General features: G+C 37.7%; 1 protein-coding gene across 7 annotated transcripts in view; it reads left to right on the forward strand.

Annotated features, from left to right (window-relative positions):
- The window catches only part of TMEM45A (transmembrane protein 45A), an 86,951-nt gene that overhangs the window by 52,669 nt on the left and 10,361 nt on the right, over window positions 1-23,921 (forward strand). For 4 of the 7 annotated variants that reach the window (XM_033121956.1, XM_033121978.1, XM_033121955.1 and 1 more), the window contains 4 exons: window positions 13,837-14,031; window positions 15,303-15,515; window positions 16,958-17,142; window positions 21,405-21,550. In XM_033121956.1, the coding sequence (XP_032977847.1) occupies window positions 13,837-14,031; window positions 15,303-15,515; window positions 16,958-17,142; window positions 21,405-21,550 (739 nt within the window). Of the gene's footprint in view, window positions 1-8,969; window positions 9,177-9,580; window positions 9,667-13,559; window positions 13,623-13,836; window positions 14,032-15,302; window positions 15,516-16,957; window positions 17,143-21,404; window positions 21,551-23,921 lie in introns of those variants that run through there. The other 3 variants (XM_033121971.1, XM_033121986.1, XM_033121962.1) reach the window with 3 other exon arrangements.

Genomic DNA, 23,921 nt, shown 5'->3' on the forward strand with positions numbered 1-23,921 from the left:
CTGTCCCTTCTGTCACAGGGTGAGGTTCAATGATTAATTATTCTGTGGTTGCCAAGGCTGCGCGTGTGTTAGATGGATACAGTGGAAAAAATATGGAGGCCCCAAACCTGGTCCCACACCTGAGCCTGCCCCAAGAGCAAAGGATCCAGATCGAATCATATTTATGTGTGTGTTGGCAGCAGGAGGGAAGGAGGAAGTAGAGAACCAGATTAGGTTTTTTGAATATAACCAGGTTAGACTGCATTTCGTGGAGTAGCCTGCTGGGGAAAAGACATCCACCAGTGGGCGCTATGGAGCTGAGGGTGGGGAGAACTGCATGCTTGTGTAGTCTGTAAGCCTGTAAACTTCAGGAACTCAGAGATTTATTAGCCTTATCTGGCAAATCATTCCCTTTTCCCTTATTCTTGGCTCTCTGGGCTTCTACTGATTACCGTCTGCCTACCACCCCTCCACACACAGAAATCCAAACCAAGCCAAAATATGAACTTTGATCTAGAAGTGCCTTTCTTTCCCAAGATGGTCCGCGCGTGCTCTTGGAGGCCATTTGCTTAGGATCCAGATGCATCTCTGCTGATAATTGGTTGTGGTAGAGAGAAGGGAGAAAAGGAAGGGGAGAGCAAGATGTAGGAAGGTGGGTAAAGATAGGTGAGGCAGCCAAGGCCATGGAAACTGAGTTACCGATGTTATCTATAGACAAGACAAAGAGTCATCCATCCAGATGTCTTTGTCAACAGAGTTCCTGACCGCAGCACTCCCCTGTGAGAAGAGAAGGTGTGATGTAAATGCAGGTGTCAGCACTGTTAATTCGAGTATGGTCACTGCACTTTGGTTATACGTTGCTTAGTAAGCTCTTGGGGGCCATGGGGTGCCTGTGCCTCTTTCCTGAGCCAGAATGACGTAGCTTTCTCTTCTGGGCAGACAGCGGGTAGTGGAATACTGAGTTTGGGTCATGTCTTTGTGGCAGCAGTTGATCAAGGCTAATGAATGTTCTGCATCTTCCCTGGGATCTCCAAGGCATTCAAGTTTGCTGTGAGGCAGGGTTCACAGGGAGTGATATTTGTCTGTCACCAGAATGGGTTTCTAAAGGTTGAAAGAGTCCACTTTTCTGGACATCTTTAGATAGAAACTGGATTCTTGTATTATGGAATGGTTTAAAGGGTTCAATGCATATCTGTGTTATATCCTTTCTTTGCTCAAAACATTTAGTTGTTTCTTATTGTATTGTCCATAGAATAAAGTTTCAATTTCGTAACCTGGCAGTTACGGTCCTCTGTGATCTGGCTCTAAACCACCTTTCCGGGTTTTGTTTTTTAAAGAAATTAAAAAACAAAAACCAAAAATAATCCCTTGAAAACCAGCAAACTAGAAATAGAGGGAAGCGTCTTTAATTTGACACAGAATAGTGACACAAAACCTAACTAACCAGCTAACACTATACTTAATGGTAAGAAACTAGATGCTTTCCCCCTAGGACTGGAAGCAAGGCAAGAATGCCTCCTTTCACCACTCTTATTCAATCTTATACTGGAAGTCTTATGTAATGCAAAGATAAGAACAGGAAATAGAAAATATACAGATTGGGAGGAAGAACCAAAACTGTCTTTGCTCAAACATGACATGGTTATATATGTATAAAATTCCTAAGAATCAACAACAACAACAAAAACCTCCTGGAGCCAAAAAGTTATTATGGTAAGGTTGTAGGTAGGATACAAGATTATGTGAAAGTCAACTGCTCTCCTATAGACCAGCAATGAACAATTGGAGTTTGAAATTAAAAATGTAACACTAATCACATCAGCATTAAAGAAAATAAGATAGAAGAAATACTTAGGTATAAGTTTAACAAAATATGTGTAAGATCTAGATAAGGAAAACTACAAACCTCTGGTGAAAGAAATCAAAGAAAATCTACATAAGTGGAGAGACATTCTATGTTTATGAATAGGAAGAATAAATATTGTTAGAATGTCAGTTCTCCCCAACTTGATCTATAGATTCAGTGCAATCCCAATCAAAACCCTAGCAAGTTGTTTTTGTGGATACTGACAAACTGATTCTAAAGTTTACATGGAAGGGCAAGACCCAGAATAGCCAACACAATATTGAAGAAAAACTTCAGAAGACTGACAGTATGCAACTTGAAGAATTACTATGAAGCTACAGTAATCAAGAGAGTGCAGTATTAATGAAAGAAAAGACATATGGATTAGTGAAACAGAATAGAGAGCCCATAAATAGAACTATATAAACATAGTCAACTGATTTTTGACAAAGGGTCAAAAGCAATTCTATACAGAGAAAGGATACAAATGGTGCTGTAAAAACTGTGTATTCATATGCAAAAAAAACAAACAAAAAAGGATCTAGACACAGTTCTTGTATCTTTCACAAAAAAATAACTCAAAAGGGATCATAGAACTAAATGTAAAATACAAAGCTATAAACCTTCTAGGAGAAAACATAGGAGAAAATTAAGGTGACCTTGGGTATGATGATGAGTTTTTAGATACAACATCAACTACACAAACCATGAGAGAAAAAATGTGTAAGTTATGCTACATTATAATGACACACTTCTAGTCTGTGAAAGAAACTTTTAAGATAATCAAAGACAAGCCACAAACTGGGAGAAAATATTTGCAAATCGTATATCTGATAAAGGACTGATACCCAAAATATACAAAGAACTCCTAAAAATGAACAATAAGAAAACAAATAATCCAATTAAAAAAATTAGCAAAAGGTCTGGACAGACACCTCTCCAAAGAAGATATACAGATGGCAAATTATCATACATCACCAGGGAGCAACAAAATAAAACAACAATAAAATGTCGCTATACACCTACTAGAATGGCTCAAATCCAGAACACTGACGACACCAAAATGTAGAGAGGATATGGAGCAACAGGAACTCTCTCTTGTTTGTTGCTGGTGGGAATACAAAATGGTACAGCCTCTTTGGAAAACAGTTTGACGGCTTCTTACAAAACTAATCATAGTCTTAATATATGATCCAGGATTGTGCTTCTGTGTATTTACTCAAATGAGTTAGGAACTTATGTCCACACAAAAATCTGTGCGTGAATATTAATAGCAGCTTTATTCATAATTGCCAAAACTTGAAAGCAACCAAGATGTCCTCCAATAGGTGAATGGATTAAAAAACTCGGTAGTGCTTGCATACAATGAAATATTATTCAGAATATATATATATTCTTTATATATATATAAAGAAATGAACTATCAAGCCACAAAAAGATATGGAGGAAATTTAGATGCATATTGCTAAGTGAAAGGATTCAGTCTGAAAAGGCTACATACTGTATGATTCCAATTATATTACATTCTGGAAAAGGCAAAACTATGGTAAAAAGATTAGTGGTTGCCATGGGCTCAGGGGGAGGAAGGAACGAATGAATAGGTGAAGCACAGGAGATTTTTTTGTGGCATATTCTGTGTGATACAGTAATGATGGATACATGACATTATGCGTTTATCAAAACCTATAGAACTATAAAGCAAATTGTGAACTGTAACGTAAATTATGGACTTTAATTAATAATAATGTATCAAGATTGGTTCATAAATTGTAACAGATGTACCACAAGTGCAAGAATTTAATAATTAGGAAACTGTGAGCAGTGGGGAAAGAAAACATGGAACCTTGTAATTTCCGCTTAATTCCTGTAAACCTAAGACTTCTCTAATAATAAAGTCTATTAATTTAAAAATGTAATGAAAAGCAGAAAAAATAATATGGCAAACACTTGTGTTCCTACCAAACAGAACCGACATTTTATGTCATTTGCTTCAAGTTTTTCTTTCTTTTAAATAAAAGAAATAAAATATTACAATTGAATGTCTCTTGACATCCCTCAGTTCGATTCTTCTTTACCCTTGCCAAAGGAAACCACTATTATCAGTGCATATCCTCACTTTTATATCTTCATATTCATATATGTACATGAGCAATGAATAGTATTATTTTTCAGGGGTTTAAAAGTAATACATAAGTTGCGCCAAACTATGGTAGTGTTTTGCAGTGTGCATTTTTCATTCAACCTAATGCTTTAAAAATCTACCCCCATTGCTAAATATAGATATGATGCTTTTATTAAAAATGTTTTAAAGTGTAGTACATTCTATTGTATATATGTTACTTCATGTTGTTTTTGCATTTCTCTATTGATGGATGTTCAGCTTATGTTTAATTTTATGTTACTACAACCAGTACAGCAATGAACTATTTTTTTTTTACATATCCAAGAGAACATGTATGTGGGTTTTTCTAGGGTACATACTACAAATGGAATTGCTGGGTTGTGGGGCATGTGCACTTTCAACTCTTCTAGCGACTGTCAAATTGTTTGGCAAAGTAGTAATGTCAATTTACACTTCCAGTAGCATCTGAGGGTTCCCATTTCCTTACACTCTCAGCAACACTTGACATACTAGATCTTTTTAATTTTGACAATCTAATAGGTGAAAAATACCTCTGCTCTAACTTTAGTTTTCTTTGGTTTCTAGTGGAATTGAGCATCTTTTCATATGACTATTGCACATTAAGGTTTTGCTTTGCGTTGAATTGTCTGTTCTTTTTCTTTGCCCATAGTGGGGCGGGGAGCAGTTTTTCTTTTTCCAACTGATTCCTAGTTGAAAATGACGTTCTGGCTCCTCAGCCTTCTTCAGTTACATTTATTGCAAATATCTTCTCTGTCATGTGTCCTTGAACTTTAGTTATGGTATCATTGTGGTAGAGCTACTGTCGACACAAGGCAGTACGAATCTGTGTCATTCCTTATCAGCTGCGTGACCTTGGTCACTTTAGTTCCTCTCTAACTTTGCCTCAGTTTCTTCATCTGCAAAATTGGAATTATAATAGTATCTACTTCAGAGGTTTCTTGGGAAGATTAAATGAGTTAAAATGCAAAACCTTTGCCTGAATGGAGACTGATAAACAGAAAACAATCAATAAATGTTAGCTATACTTTTAACATACAGAAACTTTAAGATTTTGTTGTTGTTATACAAAATTGATTTAATTTTTTTTTTGCTTTTGTACATGATGTAATTTTATTTCCATAGCACATAAAATAGGAAAATGGGGTATTCATGGATGAACTAGTAGATCCACAAAGTTGTCAAGAATAAGCCTATTTCATGTTCACGGTTCCTTCCCTTGGATATGGATCTTATTCTCAGAATCTCAAATGGTTGTCAAAGCTCTAGCCATCACAATCAGGCTGCAAGAGAGAAGGAAGGGCTGAAAAAGTGTCTGTTCTCCTTTTTCAATAAACTTCACTGAAGTAGAATTTACATGCAATAAAATTCACCTGTAAATTTTAAGTGTGTAATTTGATGAGTTTTGACAAATGTATACATTTGTGTAATTATTTTTTATGTTCAATAGAGTATATAGCTTATTTCCACCACCTTGAAGATCTCCGTCATGCTCCTCAGTCGTGCTCCTTACTTCTAGACAACGGCTGAACTGTTTCCTAGCACCACAGTTTTGTGTTTTCTAGAATTTCACACACACGAATCTGTGCGGTATGTACTCTGGTGTCCTGTTTCTTTCATGTAGCATAATGCTTTTGAGAGTCATCCAGGTTTTTGTATCAGTAGTTTGTTCCTTTTTACTTAGAGATGTATCAGTTTGATTATTCACTAGTTGGTGGGCATTTGGGTTATTTCCAGGTTTGGGTTATTATAAAATAAAGCTACTATGAGCATCCATGTACAAATCTTTGTGTGGACATAACTTTAATTTCTCTTGGGTAAATACCTAGGTGGGTTGAATTGTAAGGGCACGTTTAACTTTTGAAAAATGACAAACTGCTTTCCAATGGAGCTGTCCCATTTTGTGCCCCCCCCCGCAGTCCAGTGGGTCCATGTCCTTACTGATACTTGGCATTTATTGTCAGTCTTTAAACAGCCATTTTAGCGGATGTGTCTTGGTATTTGTATTGTAATTAGCTTTTCCAAAATGACTAGGGGTGTTGAACATCTTTTCCTGTGCACCCTTGTCATTCCTATATAAAAGTTTTAATTTTTGGTGTCAAATTTATCAGTCCTTTCCTTCATTATCTTGCTTTTTGTATCTTGTTTAAAAAAAAATCCTTTCCTATCCCAAGGTCAGAAGACACTTTTGAAATATTTTCTTCTAAATAGTTTAAAAATTGGATTTCTCATAATTAGGTTTTTAATGCACCCAGAATTTAATGTGGTGTGAGGTAGAGATCTAGTTTAATTTTTATCTATAACTGGAGACTTAATTGTAAAAATAGATTTTTCCTCTTATTGGTAATTTATATTGTCATTTCTGCCACTTACCAACTTCTCATGTGTGTAGGGGTTCCAGCTGTAATTTCTTTTGTCTCCCACTGCTGTGGTAGGAGTGACTTCATCAACTCCTGTATGTTTCTGCCACCAGGAGTTTATTCATGCTGTTCCTTATGTTTGGAGTGCTCTTCTCAGCTCCACCTTTCAAAATCCTACTCATTCTTCAAGGTCTAGCTCAAATGGCCCTAAGAGACCCCGTCGTATGCCTCTCTGCCATCGCTGAATTAAATGAAGGGGCTCAGCACACCGCGGGTATTTTACTCCTTTACCATAAATCTAGCTCATCTCTTTCGTATCACAGTCTTATGTGTTTGTCTTCTTTATACTGACACACTGTAAACCTTTATATGTTGTAGTGGTAGACAGAATAATGTCCCCACCCTGCTGTGTTCTAATTCCTGGAACTTGTAATATATTACCTTACCTGGCAAAAGGGTCTTCAAAGGTGGTAAAATTAATGACCTTGAGATAAGATTATCCTGGCAGACCCAATTTAATCACATGTGCCCTTAAGATTGGAGAACATTTACCACCTGAGTTACAGCAGTGATAGAAAATGTTCACCTTGGAGTCTCCTATAACTTGAAGCAGATCCATATATATAATGAAGTACCCAGTTGTTGTTCATTGACTTGAACTTGTGATGCAGCATGAATCCTGGAACTACAGAATGACTTCTTTAGGTTCTTACCATATCACTGACTTCTCTAGCATCCAGATCTTTGTCAAATGAAGTCCTTGCAGGCTACTCAGCCCAGCCTTCCTTTTGTTGGCAGCCCTGTTCACGCTGACCTTGACTGCAGTACTGGTAAATAAATAGGCTACGTGTGCAGCTTCACCTCCTTTATACCCGCTGATAATTCAATGGGAGAAAGTCCCAGGAGGAGAAGCCCCTTTCTCCACAGGGTTTAACGTACTCAAAGGTGATCGATGAAGACTATTTGATGAAGCTCTTCACAAACATTTTCTATTTGTTGCCCTTATCTAGGGGAACAGATATGAGATTTTGAATAACATATATAAGGAACTTGGAATCTTAGCTCTGGTCTTTACTAACTCTGTGACTTAGAGTAGCTTAATAAATCTCTTGGAGTTTCAGTTTCCACACACCTGTGGTGGAAATAATACTTCCTTGAGTTGTCTCAAAGATAGAATGACTGGAACGTTATTAGCAGTAGTAGATGTTTAATGATTGCTAACTCCCTTCCCGTCTCAGGTACAACACTACTGAGAGAAACAATCCAGGCTTCTATTTCCTTTGAAGAGTTGGTTACAGGCAGGTGATGCAACATGACATTTGTTCATACTTTCTATTTGTTGGTTTTATTTCTTAAGAAATAAGTCAGGATTGCCTCGCCCTCTTTCATATTTTCAAGTTGAGAGTCCTATTTGTCATTCTGGATGTTTGATTAAGACTTGTCCATATGACATGGGTAACTTTAGTTATTTAAAGATTGGGAATAAGAGGCAAGGATATAGAAAACAGATCAAAATAAAATAATGTCTTAATATATGATAAAATAAAGTAACTAGAATGGCAGCGCTCAAGAGCAATTATTATCTTGTGACAGTCACACTATTATTCTGGCCTCAGGAGCAGCTGTTGAGCCACCCACCTCTGTCCAATATAAAGCCCGAGATGAGCAAACACATCAGGGTTTACGACATTGATGGGTGACAAATGGCCTCTGGGGTATGCTGATGAAGAGGTCACATTAAAATCTTAGCGTCTTAGTGCTGCTCTGCTTTTCTCCACATACTCTAAGCTTTTGGCTCTACAAACCTCAAGAATACATAAAAATCAACTCATGAGCGCTTGTTAAAAAGGCAGACTTCTGGGCCTCCCCCTTCTTATCAATTTGGAAGATCTGAAGTGGGGCCCAGGAGTCAGCATTTAACTCACCATTACAGCTGTTTGTGATATTGGTTGCCACCCAGGTCAAGGTTTCAGGGAGATGGGGTTCCAGACAGGAGCTCATCATTCATTGGTTATTTATGGAGTGCTAGTTAGCAAAGCATTATAAGGGAGATGGCCCTTGCTCACCAAGGGTGTAACAGTGAGTGGAAAAGTGAGACTTGCATACAAACAGGATAATAGCTGTTGGTTAGAGTCAGATACTTGCTTCTTCTGTGTTCCCATTTTGCTCTGTGCAAGCTTCATATTGGTTTAGAATAGTTTATGTATTGATCTCTCTACCAGATTGAATATTCCTTTAAGGATCAGTGAGTTTCATTATTGACTTACAGCAATTTTGTTCCATCATCTTTTCTTATTCCTATAACTTTGGTTTTGGTCATGACTCCAACCCTGACACTTGCCGCAATCTCTTGCTTGAGGCACTGTATGTTAGGAAATGGTTTGTTTTTATAGATTTATCGAACATGGTCTATTATGTTACTGCTGCGATAGTCATTCCCTTTGTCTTATGTTCATCTTCATGGCCTGGAAGAGAGCTAGCAAAGCTCACACATGCTCCACTGGCTTTGATTCTCACAGTAGGTTGTACATGACTGAGGCTAGTAGTCATGTGGGTGGGATGACAAAGCGAATCTCGTTGGGAAATCTTCTATGACACAAGTTTAGACAGGAAGGTGTGATGTTCAAAAGGGTGTGGTCTGTAGAGTCACATTTATGCAGGCATTCTGACATTCTGAAGACTTAGCTGCTCGACTTCATGCTGAAAGTTATGAGAACCTTGATTTAGTCTCCAAGGAAGAAGTTTTAGATTTAGACCAATCAATACCTGCTTTTCCTTCTTGAGACCAGAACCATTGTAAATACTTGGAAGAAGAGAATTGAGTGGACTTGACACTGAAGGAAGGGTGAAGGTAAGGATAGTTTAACACTGAAAATTCTTTCAAAATGGTTGAAATTTGGGAGAGAAAATGCTGGTACAGAATGATGGAGAATCAGAAATATTTAAAGCAAATCTGCTTGTATATGCTTTGCTTTGAGTGTTAAGCCAAATAGTAAAGTGAAGCTCAAGAAATCGTTGAAATTGGTTTAGTGTATTGGAATTTACAAATGTATATTGACTGTGTCTCATAAGTCATTAATTGAAATTTAGGAATACTTTATTTTGGTGGTGGCTCAAAAAGAAATTTTAGTTTAAGGTTTTCCCCATGGTATTCATTTTCTATTGAAGTTAGCTATGTGATTGAGATTCCACCAAGAACACTATAGAGTGTCTTTCTCTGGCCTATTCTGAGTGCTTTCCTCTTTCTGTGCATAGGCCGGCTCTGTGGTTTATGCGGCTGTAACACTGAGAATTAACACCTGACACCTCATTTAGGTCTTGGGATTTGCCCAATATTATCTGTAAGTGATAGTTTTAAAATATTTCTCTTTTGTGTGGTGTGTGTGTGTGTGTGTGTGTGTGTGTGTGTGTGTGTCTTGGGGGATAGTCAGCAAAAAGGGGTCAATAAGAGTATTACGTAGGAGTCTTTTGCTCAGAGGACGATGTTTGGTGCCATTAGGTGCAGAGGGTTTTTTTTTTGGATGGGGGAAGCATATGAATTTTTAGGATGAACTGCAGCGGAAGCCAGTGGTGAATCTTGCCTTTTTTAGGCCTGGGTAGACCACTTTCACTTTGTGAGATTAGAAGTGGTGACATGAGGCAGAGAGGATATTGAGGAAGGACCTTTTTGTTTCCTACCCTGAAGATTTTCCCTGGGGTTTCTGCTGATTGTCTGGTAGGTATGTGCTGCTTTGTGGGTGAGAAAAGCCTTGTGTTCACCTTCCAAGTGCACTGTTCTTGCGATTACTCAAACTCAGGAGTATTTTGCATTTATAAGCAGTGAGAGTTGCATCTGCAGGCAATAATAAAGCCGGGGACAAAAAATAGATTTATGGATAATGGTGTTGTAGGAGATGACAGAGAAGCGATATTTGAAATTTTGGGCAATTGTTTTCCTCTCCACAATGGAAGTGGAGTAAAACGAATGCCATTTTCATTGCCAGGAGCCAATGGGTTTGTGGGGTTGCTTAGCCAGGCAACAATAGCAAACCTGCTTTGCCTTAGTTTGGTTTGGGCCTTTTAATCAGTGAATGATTGGAACCATCAGATTGTTTTAGATTAAGAGCCTAGAGATACAGAAGTTCTATAACTGAAGCAGGAACAAGGACTCGTTTTTTTTCCCCCTACTCTGATCACCTCTTATGCTTCTTCAAAACCCTTCAACTACTGTCCCTTGCCTCCCTGTCACATTCCAATGGCTGAGCTGAGATATACTGGTCCGCTCAGCCACTGGGGCAGCAGGAACATGTCAGCTGTTCATGGACGTGGGTCAGGAAGTTTATTTGACTCATAGCTACACATTTTGGAAGAGCCCCAAATTTAAATTTTCATGTTATCTTCAACATAAGCGATACATTTTACATGTGTTGAATATATTTATTAGGTAAACCTAAACATTTAAAAACAACCACAGTTTTTGTAATTCTGTTTTGGCATTTTCCTCCTTTTTTAATATACCAGGAGCCTCTAACCTCTGACAGTCCCCAGGTGCCTGCTCCATAGCCTCTCATAATATAGTCATGGACATAGAAGCGCATGAATAGGACAGACCTTCAATAACTAGTCACACAAAGAATTAATTACAGTGAGAACTGGGTAGCTTGAGACGACGTAAGAGGGCCTCTTTGCTGTCTGGGCCATCAGGGAGAATTCCCCAAGCAGACAAAATCGAAAGGGCTAGGGGAAGATAGAGGCAATAGATCTCAATGACTAGTTTTTAGGGACATAGGTGGACTCGAGGGTGATTTTCATATTTTGGATTTGGATAAGTCGGTGAATGGTGGTGGTGTTAACCAAAATAGGTAACTGGGGGAAAATTATTCTCTGGCAGTGGGTGGGTGGATACTATGATTAGTTCAATTTTGCGGTTTGTTGAGTATGAGTGGGCTTTGAGACCTCAGAGTGGAGGTATTTATAAATATATGATCCTATATTATAAGAAGGGCTTAGTTACTCTTATTAATTTAGAAGGTCATAGTGTATTAGGCACTATCCAGGTCCAATGTGGGAGTAGAAAAAATAGATTTATGGTCCCTGCTTTCAAGAAGCTTATTTTCAAGGTGCAGTCAAAGAATTAAATAACCACAGAAGATTCTAGTAACCCTGTAAAACAATAGCAGGAAAAATGTTATGGTCTGTACATGAATAATGGCCAAGAGAATTATATAGATGTTTCTTGCTTTTCGGCAGTTAGTATCTGAGTAAAATTACTCATCTGGGATTACTTTTGTTTTAATTTGGCAATTTGAGGTAGGTTGAGGATAACATGAGTTTTTTAATAGCACTGTGGGTTAGTTGCTTTGGAGTAACTTGTTTCAATTTTACGATGTAGGTACTGTTATTTGTCTCATTTTACAGAGGAGAAACCTGAGGCACTTACAGATTTATTAACTTGCCTTAAGTCATGTAGCTAGTAAATGGTCAAGTTGGGATTCCTATTTAGTCAGTCTGAATCCAAAGCCCCTTCTTCTGTTTTTAAAAATCCTATTATTTTCACTAAATATATCTCCTATCATTTAAGTTGTTTGAACATTTATTTTTAGTGGCTACAAAACTTACTTAATCATTGTTCTAATTTTTGACATATATTTGGTGTTTAATTTGGTGCCTATATTTATAGTTATATTTTTAGTATACATTCCTGGAAGTGGGTTTCCTGTACCAGGGAATATAAAACGTTTAAGGCTCCTTAAAACATATCATTTTTTTTTCCCCAGAGAAGTTCAAATAGTTTCCTGTCTGGATATATTTTTCAATCCTACATAGAAATATTTTTCAACCCCATAGGGTTTCCTAAGCCAAGACAAACAGGCGAACTCAGTAACACTATGAGGGGGATGGTGGTTAGGATAATAAAGAATCACAGAATATTAGAGCAGGCATTATCGAGGCCAACTCCTTCTTTTATTAATTAAGAACTAAGGCTCAGAGAGATTAAGTGACATGCCCCAAACCATTCCACTAATTAAAGTCAGAGTTAGGGCAAGAACCTGCACTTCCGTAGCACGATGCGATACATTGAGTTAGAGTCTCTCGGATGGTTTAGATGATTCAGGGCTGTGTTGAAATGTCCATCTGGGGTCTCGACTAGATATGTGAGGAACTTTTATCCTCTAAGTCAGCTTCACAGTTCCCCCTTGAAATCTCACAGTTGTGTCAGAGGGCTGTGTAAGTAAGCCAAATGGATCTGCCCTGAATTGAGAGGCCTAGTACCCCCCAAGGAGATAAAGAAGTCTGCCTGGCTAGGGAAACACTAAAACCCCCTTTAGTGGTAAGATCCACAAGGATGATTGTGACCTTTCTCTTCATTATTCCATTGAAGGTACAATACATTTGAACAAGGGGCTGCTCACATAATTCAAAACTCAGTTAACTCAAGACTAATTTTCTATAGCACTGACCAAAAATGGAGGACATGTCTTGTCTAACCACTTAGGCTGTACACCTGAAACTAATACAAAATAATATTGAATGTCGACTGTAATTGAAAAATAAAAAAGGAGGACATTTCTATTTATTATTGCGCCAACATGTAGCAATCATAAACAGAATTTACAGTTGAATTGGCTTGGTATCTATCTGGGTTACCAGCTGGGTTAAGCTGTTAAGCCTCAATATTTCAATGACTTAACCCAATCAAAGGTTGTTTCTTGCAAAATCTGAAGCAGGCTGGTTGGCCATCCTCTGTGTTGCAGACATGCCGTGTCAAGGTTGCCACAGCAGGGGAAAAGAGTCATGTGTGCTCTCAACTGACTCAGCCTGAAAGTGATACATGCCACAGTCTGTTGGCCAGAACTAGAAACATGGTTTTGATTGAACTGGAGGACAGACTGGGGACAGACATGGTTTTGATTGAACTGGAGAACAGACTGAGGACAGACAGATATTTGATGAGCACTAATGGTCTCTTCCACTTGAATCTTGATACTGTGAAAATACCTACTTAAAAAAAGTTGTAGGCAGTTTTATATCATCTCAAGTTTTAAACATAAAAGTAAAGCTTTCATATTACTTTCCTTCAAATATGCTTAAAGTCTAACTGTACGGTATAGTACATACTATCATTTTAAGAAATCCTTTTGGGCTTCCTGTTAAAAACAATGAAACTTTTAATAGTTATGACATTTAGGGAAGTTATTTGACTTCTCTAAACTTGTATCCCAATTGAAAATGGGATTTAATTCCTCATTTATAGGTATGTTGTAAAAATTACCGTAGAGATCTCATGGAAAACACTTAACACAGTGCTTAGAATAAGGTAAGTGTTCAAAGAATGTGAATTTTTCTTTGTATTGGTATTATTAATGTTATAGTAAAACTCCTACAGTTGACAGTAATATCATTTTACCATTTCCCCTGAATCAGTGGTGTATCCATAATTATCAGAAAATAGTGTACTTTATGGGAACAAGCGATGTTTGTCTAAGTTCTGGAAATGGAATGTCTTCATCTTCTATATGTTCTTATCTTAGTAACCATGGGGAGCTTCAAAGGCCATGCCCTCCCCGGAACCTTCTTTTTCATCATGGGTACTTGGTGGGCTATAAAGAGCATTCTGAAGTATACCTGCAGAAAGCAGAAGCGGACTTCCTACCTGGTTTCCAAAGCATTATTCTATCGAATTGAAATTTTAGAGGGAATCATAATAATCGGCATGGCTCTAACTGGTGAGTGGACTATTTCTGAATTCTGTTTTCTCCTTTTTTCACATGCAAAGAGAGGATTTAATATCAAATCAATAAATGGCTAAAATGAATTTTTTATTTAGAAATATCTCTGAACATATATTCTAGTTGTAATTTTTATCTGATACAATTGTTAGAAAGTGATACTTTATATACAAAGACCTGTTCCTTAATGAGTTAGTCATAATAATTAACTTGCCTGTCCAAAGCAGGTGAATTTCCTTTATAGAATTAGCTGGAGCCTCTGAAATAATTTTATATCAATTATTCTGATGCCTGAAAGAGTGAAGTCTATCAGAAACCATTTTTCAAAATAACACCAAATAATCAAGTAATTATGGGAAAGCTTCAATAATAAATCACTGCTGATAGGCTGTACAAAATTCAGGCCGAAGAAGACTTGCATTCATCCTTTTTGTATGATTTCTAAATTGCAGAGGGAGGTTAGGTCAGACGACTTCTAAGGCCTTTCCATTGACTATAAGAGTCTGTGAAATTGTTGTGTTTTTAGAGTTTCCCTTCAGTCTGTCCTTTATGAAGAGCAAAATTTCCTAAATTTTCCTTTGGATTTTTTCATGCTTAATTCATGGCAATAGGTCTTTGCTATCTATGGTCATCAAATTATAGAGCAACCATTTCCAAAGAGAGAAATTTCCTTGCCAAATCCTATAGATGAGCAAATAAAGCAGCATCTTTAAGATCGTTTAACTGTTGGTGTAGCTGACTAGACAATATGCTATAACTGTCTGTGCTTTCTCAGTTATACTTAATTGGGGAAAAGCTGAAATCTAGCATTTTTATTGGGAACCAAGTGAAACTCCCTACTTTGTGGCAGCTACCCAGAGATATAGTGTGTAAGAAGTCATCAGCCTCTATGGGACTCATCTTACAAATCCCAAACCCAAATCATTCAAGATATATTTAGTCATGAAATTAAAATAGGAACTAAGATCATTCGTGGAACTGACTATGGAACTAAGTGGAACTTAGATCATCAGCTTTAATGATCTGAATAGCTGTTTAACTAAATTGGTTCTCTTTGATTAAAAGTGGTTATCTAAACTAGTATTCGAACCTCTAAGACCAGCCTAAAGCACCAGCGTTTACCCGTGAGGGAATAGCTCAGAAAGAGGAATCAGTGTTATAGAATGATATTAGGTCAGACTAAGCAGGGGGCTAATCCTCCGGCATCTTCCTGTTTTCTTCATAAAGTGATGGAGAGGTTTGCTAAAACTTTAATTGTTCCTCTACAGGTATAGTTGGGGAGCAGTTCATTGTTGGAGGGCCCCACCTGTCCTTATATAACTATAAAGCAGGCCAGTGGGTCCAACTCCTGAGCTGGCATCATTGCACCATGTATTTCTTCTTTGGGCTGATGGGAATGACAAACATCTTATGTACCACCATCAGTTCACTGCCTGCTTCTTTAACCAAGTTAATGATGGCAAATGCTTTATTTGTGGAGGGTAAGTATGAGTGAGTATTTTTCTGTCCCTTTCACTATTATAGGGCATTTGTCTAGCCCTTTATAATAATATTCCTTTAGTGTCCTGGTGCAGCCTTGATCTACAGGGTTACCTATTTGGGCCACAGGGAACTATTCAGTGTCCTAGGCGGGATGCCAAAGATTTTCCTTCCCTACTGACTCATTTAGTAAAACTGAACAAGAACAGTCATTCAAAGTGTTTTATTCACATTTTACAACTGCTTCCTTTTACATAGCTGGTCTTGAAGAACCAGTTACCATGGTGGTTAATCTCTGGGCTATCCTGAGATTATAATTATTTCTGTTTTTAACAAGTGAAACTGAGCTCAGAATAGTGAACCATGAATATACTGAAATATAGAGACACAGCAGAGGTGCTTTCGGCACCTACTTATTAATTAACCTTTTTCATATTGAAATAGTAAAACTCCACCATTACATGATAAGTTGGGTGCAAAAAATTCAGTCACTTAAAAATATGAGGTCCTGTTTTTGAGAGATTCATGAAAACAACATTTTTTTTGGTTCAGCCGCTCTCCCCGTTACTGTATAGGGAAACACTGAAATCAAGTGTTCAATGATTTGCTTTCCTTTATTGCACTTGTAAGAAATAGATTGATTATGGAACTAAAAAAGCCCCAAATTATTAGGAGGCAGTTGTTTCCTAACTGTCCACCTTGCCTCTTACGTGTGAAGATGAGAACTTCTGCCAACCCCTCCTTGAGAACAAGGGCTCGGTCAAAGACATGCACCAGCAACCATAGTACGAGTCTCATGATCTCACGGTGTTATGAAATTCGGAACGAACATCTTTTCATTGTCATCTAAATGAAAAGGAAGAAGCTGAAGCTGGAATCTGTCCGTGGGATTAAAAACTGTAGTTAGTTTCTACATCTTGGGACCTTCCAGCGCATCTTGTCATGTGCCTCTAATTCCACTCCTAGGATTTGTGTATACCTGTCTTCCTCCATTGGACTGAATTCCTTAAGATGAGGCTTTGTCTCACTCATCTGTGTACTCACTCTCACTCCTGCTCCTCACCCCATCATGCTTAGTATTCAGCTTCCTAAGCTGCTTTGAAATATAGTTGCAAATGTCATGATGTGTTAGAGGAGAGAATAAAGGCTGCGGAAGGGAAAAACAGTGTTAGGTTTCAAAGATTCCATTCTAAAGAGGTAGGATGACTCCAAAAAATGCCATTGTTGTGGGAAGCAGTGGACAAGTGTGTGTATGTGTAAAATGTTTTGGACAGATGTATGTATGGGTAAAATTCCATGGAGAAAGAGAGAGAGAGAGAGAGAGAAAGAGAGAGAGAGAGAGAGATAGAGAGAGAGAGAGAGAGAGAGAGAGAGAGAGAGAGAGAGAGAAGAGAGAAAGAAACAGTGATTTCATTGAAAAAGACTATTTTACCCCCTCCATCAGCTTTTATTTTCTACAACCACACTCATGGCCGGGAAATGCTGGACATCTTCGTGCACCAGCTGCTGGTCTTGGTCATCTTATTGACAGGACTCATTACCTTCCTGGAGCTCTTCGCACGCAGCAACTTAATTCTGGAGCTTCTGCGATCAAGCTTTATCTTGCTTCAGGGGAACTGGTTCTGGCAGGTGAGTTGGCACCTCCAGTTACTGTACCTATTGTCTCTCTCCTGGTATCCTTCTCTCTTTGTTTGGTGGGCCATTTTGCTCTAGAACCCAGAGACTTCCTTCTGATGTGCTGCCTGTAGTGGAAATGTGGGGCTTGAGAGGTGATGCTTCCTGGAGCGGCCCAGCGGCCCTGAGAGGAATGTTGACAGAGCAGCAGGGCAGGAAGTGGGGTGTGTACAACTTCATTACACATCTGAACATCCACTATGTAGGAAGTCTGAGTTGGTACTTTTAGTTGGAAGCAGTTGTAAGATGCTAAAGCAATTTACGGCCTAACGGGTAGTAAACTCAAGAAATCTATGAAAGGCAAGAAATGGAGGAAACTATTATTTATTAAGAAACAACTCTGTGTCAGCCACTGCACTTTTACACACACATTGTTTCATTCTGTCCTCACAACAACTTGGAAGTTAGGTATTAACATTCCCAATATATACTGATAAGGAAACCCAGAGAGACCACGTTACTTTCCCAGGATCACACAATAATGAAATGAGAATCTAAATGCGGGTTGTCTGACCCCAAATCCCAGGTTCTTTCCATTTTACTCCCTAACCTGTGTGTGTTGTTGAAAAACTGGGTTCCAATCAGTGAACATATAGAGAATGAAGAATCATAATCTATATATAGATGTAAAGAAAGTCTAGGATGAAAGTTGAATGTGATTTAACCAGGGAAGACTTCTTAGAAGACTTTTTCAATCACCAGAAAACAGGGATTTGGGATGATGAGGTTATGTCAGGGTTTTGCATTGTAGCTGAGGAGTGATAAGACGGTCTTGGCAGATGAAGGGGGAGACACATCCTGGTCAAAATAGGGGGTAGGGAATATGTGATGGTAGAATATGTGATAGAGTGATGGTCGGGTTTGATTCCAGTGGAACTAAAAGGGTTCTTCTTAAGGTCGGGGGTGTGGGGGAGCAGAAAGCCTGTTGGAGCAGAGGCTAGTAAGGAGGGGCTACATTTAAGGGTTGTTTTGAAGGAAAAATAATAAAGAAAAAAACAACAAATATCTTATAATAGATGACTTAAAACAATGAAAATTTGTTCTTTCACTGTTCTGGAAGCCAGAAGTCCAAAAATCAAGCTGTCAGTGGGTTGTTCACTTCTTGGGGGCCCAGAGGGAGAATCTGTCCCATGCTGCTCTCCTAGCTGGTTGTCAGCAATCGTTCGTGTTCCTTGGCTTGTGGCAACATAACCCCAGTCACTGCTTCCAGAGTCACACCTCTGTTTCTGTGTACCTGTGTCTTCACATGGCCTTCTTGTAAGAACACAAAGCATTGGATTTAGGGCCAATTCTAACCCAGTATGACTTCATCTTGATGACATCTGCAAAGCCCCTATTTCCAAATAAGGTCACATTCACAGGTACTGGGGCTTAGGACTTCAACACGCCTTTTTGGAGGATACAATTTAACTCACAACTACTAATCCTTACCTCTGGAAAGTAAGCAAATCACTCTCCAAGATGGGGTGGATGGGTTGTATATCTGCGTTAAATTGGGGAAACTTTGGTGGAACTGATAGGTGGGAACTGAGGAGTAAGTTCATAGTTCATTACACTTCCCCTTCCTAAAAGGCCCTTTGTTGGCACAGAATTTCTCTGTCACCTTCTATGAGTTGCTGTGAGAACAGAGCATGAGAAGCAGGTTCTCACGGTCCTGACACCCAGCTTAAATGACTGGGTCCCTTGAATTGAGAGTTGACTGCATGACTTTCGTTTTCTTCTTGTTATTTCTGAACAGTGAGCAGAGAGGATCTAGAATTTCTTGCTTTCTTCCAGGTCTTTCAGAGATCTGGGCTCTGGTCGTTTTTGTCCCCAAATTGAGCTTTCCCAGCAGTATAGAAAAAGAGTATTACAAAACACCAACATGTCTAAGCAGCAGGCAAACAAGCGGAGTGGCGTTCTCCTCCTGCAGTCTCTAAATACTGTGGGCTCAGATCTCTAATTTGATGTCTCCTATGTCTTATGCCAGTAGTTCCAATGCCTCATCCCCTTAGAATGTTGCCATGTCCTCATGCAGAGGCCTCACTGTTGGTGGGTGGGGCACAGCAGCAATGAAGCCAATGTCTGCAACCGTTTGGGGATGGAGGGGCAGATCACGCATTACTTAGTTTTCTTAACTCTAACACAGAGACAAGTGTATTTTATCTCCTAGGCTGTAGAGAAGGGCAGGAAGAAGTTATAAAGTACCTTACTAATTTCAACTAATATGATATTTTGGAAAAATGTCATGTCTATAACACTGGTTGATAAATAAAATTCATAGCACCAGCACAAAAATAAAAACTCTCTGTCTTGCTTCACTGGGTCAGGCAAGTAACCTGAATGATGAATCAATGGAGAGTCCATTCTTTCGTCCATCCATCCATCCATCCATCCATCCATCCATCCATCCATCCATCCATCCATCCTTCCATCAGATTTTATTTTTTATTGGGGTAAAATTTACATAAAATTAACCATTTTGAAGTATACAATTCAGTGGCAATTCACAGTGTTGTGCAACTATCATCTCTATTTAGTTCTAAAACATTTTCATTACCCCAAAAGGAAAACCCCAGAGCCATTATGCAGCCACTTCCTTTTTCCCTCTCCTTCCAGCCCCTGGTAACCACTAATCTGCTTTCTGTTTCTATGGATTTACCTGTTCTGGATATTTCATGTAAACAGAATCACATAGTATATGACCTTTTATGTCTGGCTTTTTCCCCTTAACATAATGTTTTCAAGGTTCATCCATGTTGTATCATGCATTAGTCCAATGTATCTATTTTTTCTTTAGTTGATTGTACTTTTGATGTTATGTATAAGAAATCATTATCAAATCTCAGGTCATGAAGCTTTGCTCCTATATTTTATTTTAAGAGTTTTATGGTTTCAGTTCTCATATTTAGGTCTTTGATCCACTTTGAGTTAATTTTTGTATGTGGTGTAAGGTAAGTGTTTAAATTTATTCTTTCACATGAGCATATCCAGTTGTCTCAGGACCATGTGTTGACCATTTCCTCATTGAATAGCCTTCGCACTCTTGTCAAAACCAAGTTGCTACAGATATATGGGCTAATTTATAGACTGTCAATTCTATTTCATTGATTTATATGTCTATGATTATGTCAAAACCACATTGTTTTGATTACTGTATGTGGTATTGTAATAAATTTTGAAATCAGTCAGTGTAAGACAATGTTGTTTTTCTTTTTCAAGGTTGTTTTGGTTAATCTGAGTGTCTTATAATTTCATATGGATTTTAGGATCAGCTTTTCATTGCTATAAGAAGGCAATGGAAATTGAGGTTTTGATAGGGATTACATGAATCTGTAGGTTGCCTTCGGTGTCATTACCATTGTAACAATATTAAACCTTCCAGTCCATGAGCATGAGATGTATTTCCATTTATTTAGATCTTTCCACAATGTTTTGTAGTTTTCAGTGTAAAAGTCTTGAACCTCCTCCATTAAATTTATTCCTAAATGTTTTATTCTTTTCAATGCTATTGTAAGTGGAATTGTTTTCTTAATTTTGGGGTGGTTTATTGTATATGTATGAAAATACAACTGACTTTTATGTGTTGATCTAGGATCCTGTAAATATGCTGAATTCATTGTTAGCTCTAATAGTTTTTTTGTGGATTCTTTAGGATTTTCTATATATAAGATCATATCATCTGTGAATATAGTTTTACTTCTTCCTTTGCAGTCTAGATGCCCTTTATTTATTTATTTATTTTTCTTGCCTAATTGTTCTGACTATAATTTCTAATATAATGTTGAATAGAAGTGGTGAAATCAGACACCCTTGTCTTATCTGATGTTAGGGGAAAAGCTTTTAGTCTTTCACTATTGAATATAATGTTAGCTGTGGGCAATTATTTATTTTGAAAGCTTTTGTACTCTAATATTGAAGTAATTGAGTGAAACTGAGCAACTTAGAAACCTAGCACATTCTCTGAAAGCCCACCAATCCCCAGAGATGATTATTATTCATATTTTGAAATCGGTTTTTAAATGTCCTTAAAATTTTTTTTCCTCAAAAATATGACCTACTAGATACTGTCTATATTACTAAAACAGGCAGTAAAATCTGATGTCTTAACTGTAGCATTTCAGATAATGGGAGTTATCTTAGTTACCATTAATCTTGGAACCAAGCATTTTGAAATGCACCATCTTTGGAGAAGTGGCTGGTTATTCTAATATGTGCTTTTTTGTTTTATATTACAGATTGGTTTTGTCCTTTATCCTCCCAGTGGAGGTCCTGCATGGGATGCAACGAATCATGACAACATTATGTTTCTCACCATATGCTTTTGTTGGCATTATGCATTGACCTTTATCATCATTGGAATGATTTATGCCTTTGTTACCTGGTAAGTTAGTGATTTTTGTTCATGAAAGTTCTATTCCTTGCTATATGATCAACAAGCCTTGATAGTATTGAACTTAAAATTCAAAGGGGGATTTCATTCCTTAGCAGTGCACAAGATAGGGTAATATAGCAGAAAATTCTCTGCACACAGAAATTCCCAGTGAAAAGAATAAATGCTGGTTTAAAGTTAGAATAGCTCAGCAGTGTCTCTGCTGTGCCTCTGACCTATGCGTCACCCTTCAACTGTCTCTTCTGTGCCTCCATGCCTTTGCATATGCTGTTTCCTTTTCTGAATGGTCCTCTCCACACCTGTAGTGAGTGAGCCCTCCGTTTGCATACGTCCACATCAGTTATAGCATTTTACAACTGCTATAACTGCTTGGTGTCATTTTTTGACAAACATGTATGTCTCCTATTAAATTTAGGTACCTGGTAAATTTGACATTTACTCTAAATATTTCTAAAAATAAGCTTCAGTTAAATAATGCATACTTTTATAAGGACTCTGATATATTACATGATGGGTGAGGAGCAGTATAGCCGATTGATGAAAACACCTATTCCTAGCTCTGCTGTTATCTGTTGTATGTCTTTGGGAAAATTATGTAGCCGCATTACGTCTCAGTTTTGTTGTTTGCAAAGTGGGAATAGTAATAGAATCTAAAAAAGATCATATATTTAAACTGCTTAGGCCATAATAAGAGCTCAGTGAAAGTGACTCTTCTTTTTATTTTTTAATTAAATTTATCAGGTTGACATTGGTTAGTAAAATTCTATAGGTTTTAAGTGTACATTTCTGTAATACATTACTACATATTTGACCCCCTTTTTCCTCTTCTACCAGCCCTCCTCCCACCTTGCCCTCTGGTAATCACTAAACTGTTGTCTTTGTCTATGAGTTGTTTTTTTGTTTTGTTTTTGTTTTTTCATTATTTATTTATTTTTTAAATTAAAGTTTATTGGGGTGACAATTGTTAGTAAGGTTACATAGATTTCAGGTGTACAATTCTATAAAACATCATCTATGCATCACATTGTGTGTTCACCACCCAGAGTCAATTCTCTTTCCATCACCATTTATTTGATCCCCTTTACCCTCACTTACCAATCCCTCTCCCCTTACCATCTGATAACCACTAAGCTATTGTCTGTGTCTATGAGTTTTTGTTTTCTTGTTTGTTAGTCTTGTTTCTTTGTTGCTTTCAGTTTTATATCTCATATATGAGTGAAGTCCTATGGCTTTTGACTTTTTCTGTCTGACTTATTTTGCTTGGTGTGATAATCTCAAGATCCATCTATGTTGTCGCAAATGGCACTATTTCATCTTTTCTTATGGCCAAGTAATATTCCATTGTATATATGTGCCACAACTTCTTTATCCAATCATCTATCGAAGGACATGTTGGTTGTTTCCACGTCTTGACCACCATGAATAATGCTGCAGTAAACATCGGGGCACATATATCTTTACAGATAAATGTTTTCAGATTTTTTGGGTAGATACCCAGAAGAGGGATTGCTGGGTTACATGATAATTCTATTCTTAATTTTTTGAGGAGCCTCCATACTGTTTTACACGTACCAATGGACGTTCCCACTGATAGTGTTTGAGAGTTTCTTTTTCTCCACAGCCTCTTCAACACTTGTTATCATTTGTCTTGTTGATGATAGCCATTCTAGTAGGTGTGATGTGATATCTCATTGTGGTTTTGATTTGCATTTCCTTAATAGCTAGTGAAGTTAAGCATTTTTTCATATATCTGTTGACTGTTTGTATATCTTCTTGGGAGAAGTGTCTGTTCAGGTCTCCTGCCCCTTTTTTAATTGGACTGTTTGTTTTTTGTTGCTGTTGTTGAGCTGTATAAGTTCTTTATATATTTTGGATATTAGCCCCTTATTGAAAGTGTTTGCAAATATCTTCTCCCATTCATTGGTTGCCTCTTTGTTTTGTTGATGGTTTCTTTTGCTGTGCAGTAGCTTTTTAGTTTGATATAGTCCCATTCATTTATTTTTGCTTTTACTTCCCTTGCCTTTGAGGTCAAATTCATAAAATCCTCTTTGAAACAAAGGTCCATAAATATAGTATCTATGCTTTCTTGTATGCAATTTATTGTTTCAGGTCTTATGTTCATTTTGAGTTAATTTTGGTATATGGTGACAGCAGTCTAATTTCATTGTTTTGCATGTGGATTTCCAATTTTCCCAGCACCATTTATTGAAGAGGCTTTCTTTTCTTCATTGTATGTTTTTGGCTCCTTTGTCAAAAATTATCTGCCCATGAATATGTGGGCTTATTTCTGGCTTTTCAATTCTATTCCATTGGTCTGTGTGTCTGTTTTTCTGCCAATACCATGCTGTTTTGATTATTATCA

This window comes from Rhinolophus ferrumequinum, chromosome 2, assembly GCF_004115265.2.
Source record: "Rhinolophus ferrumequinum isolate MPI-CBG mRhiFer1 chromosome 2, mRhiFer1_v1.p, whole genome shotgun sequence".
NCBI lineage: Eukaryota > Metazoa > Chordata > Mammalia > Chiroptera > Rhinolophidae > Rhinolophus > Rhinolophus ferrumequinum.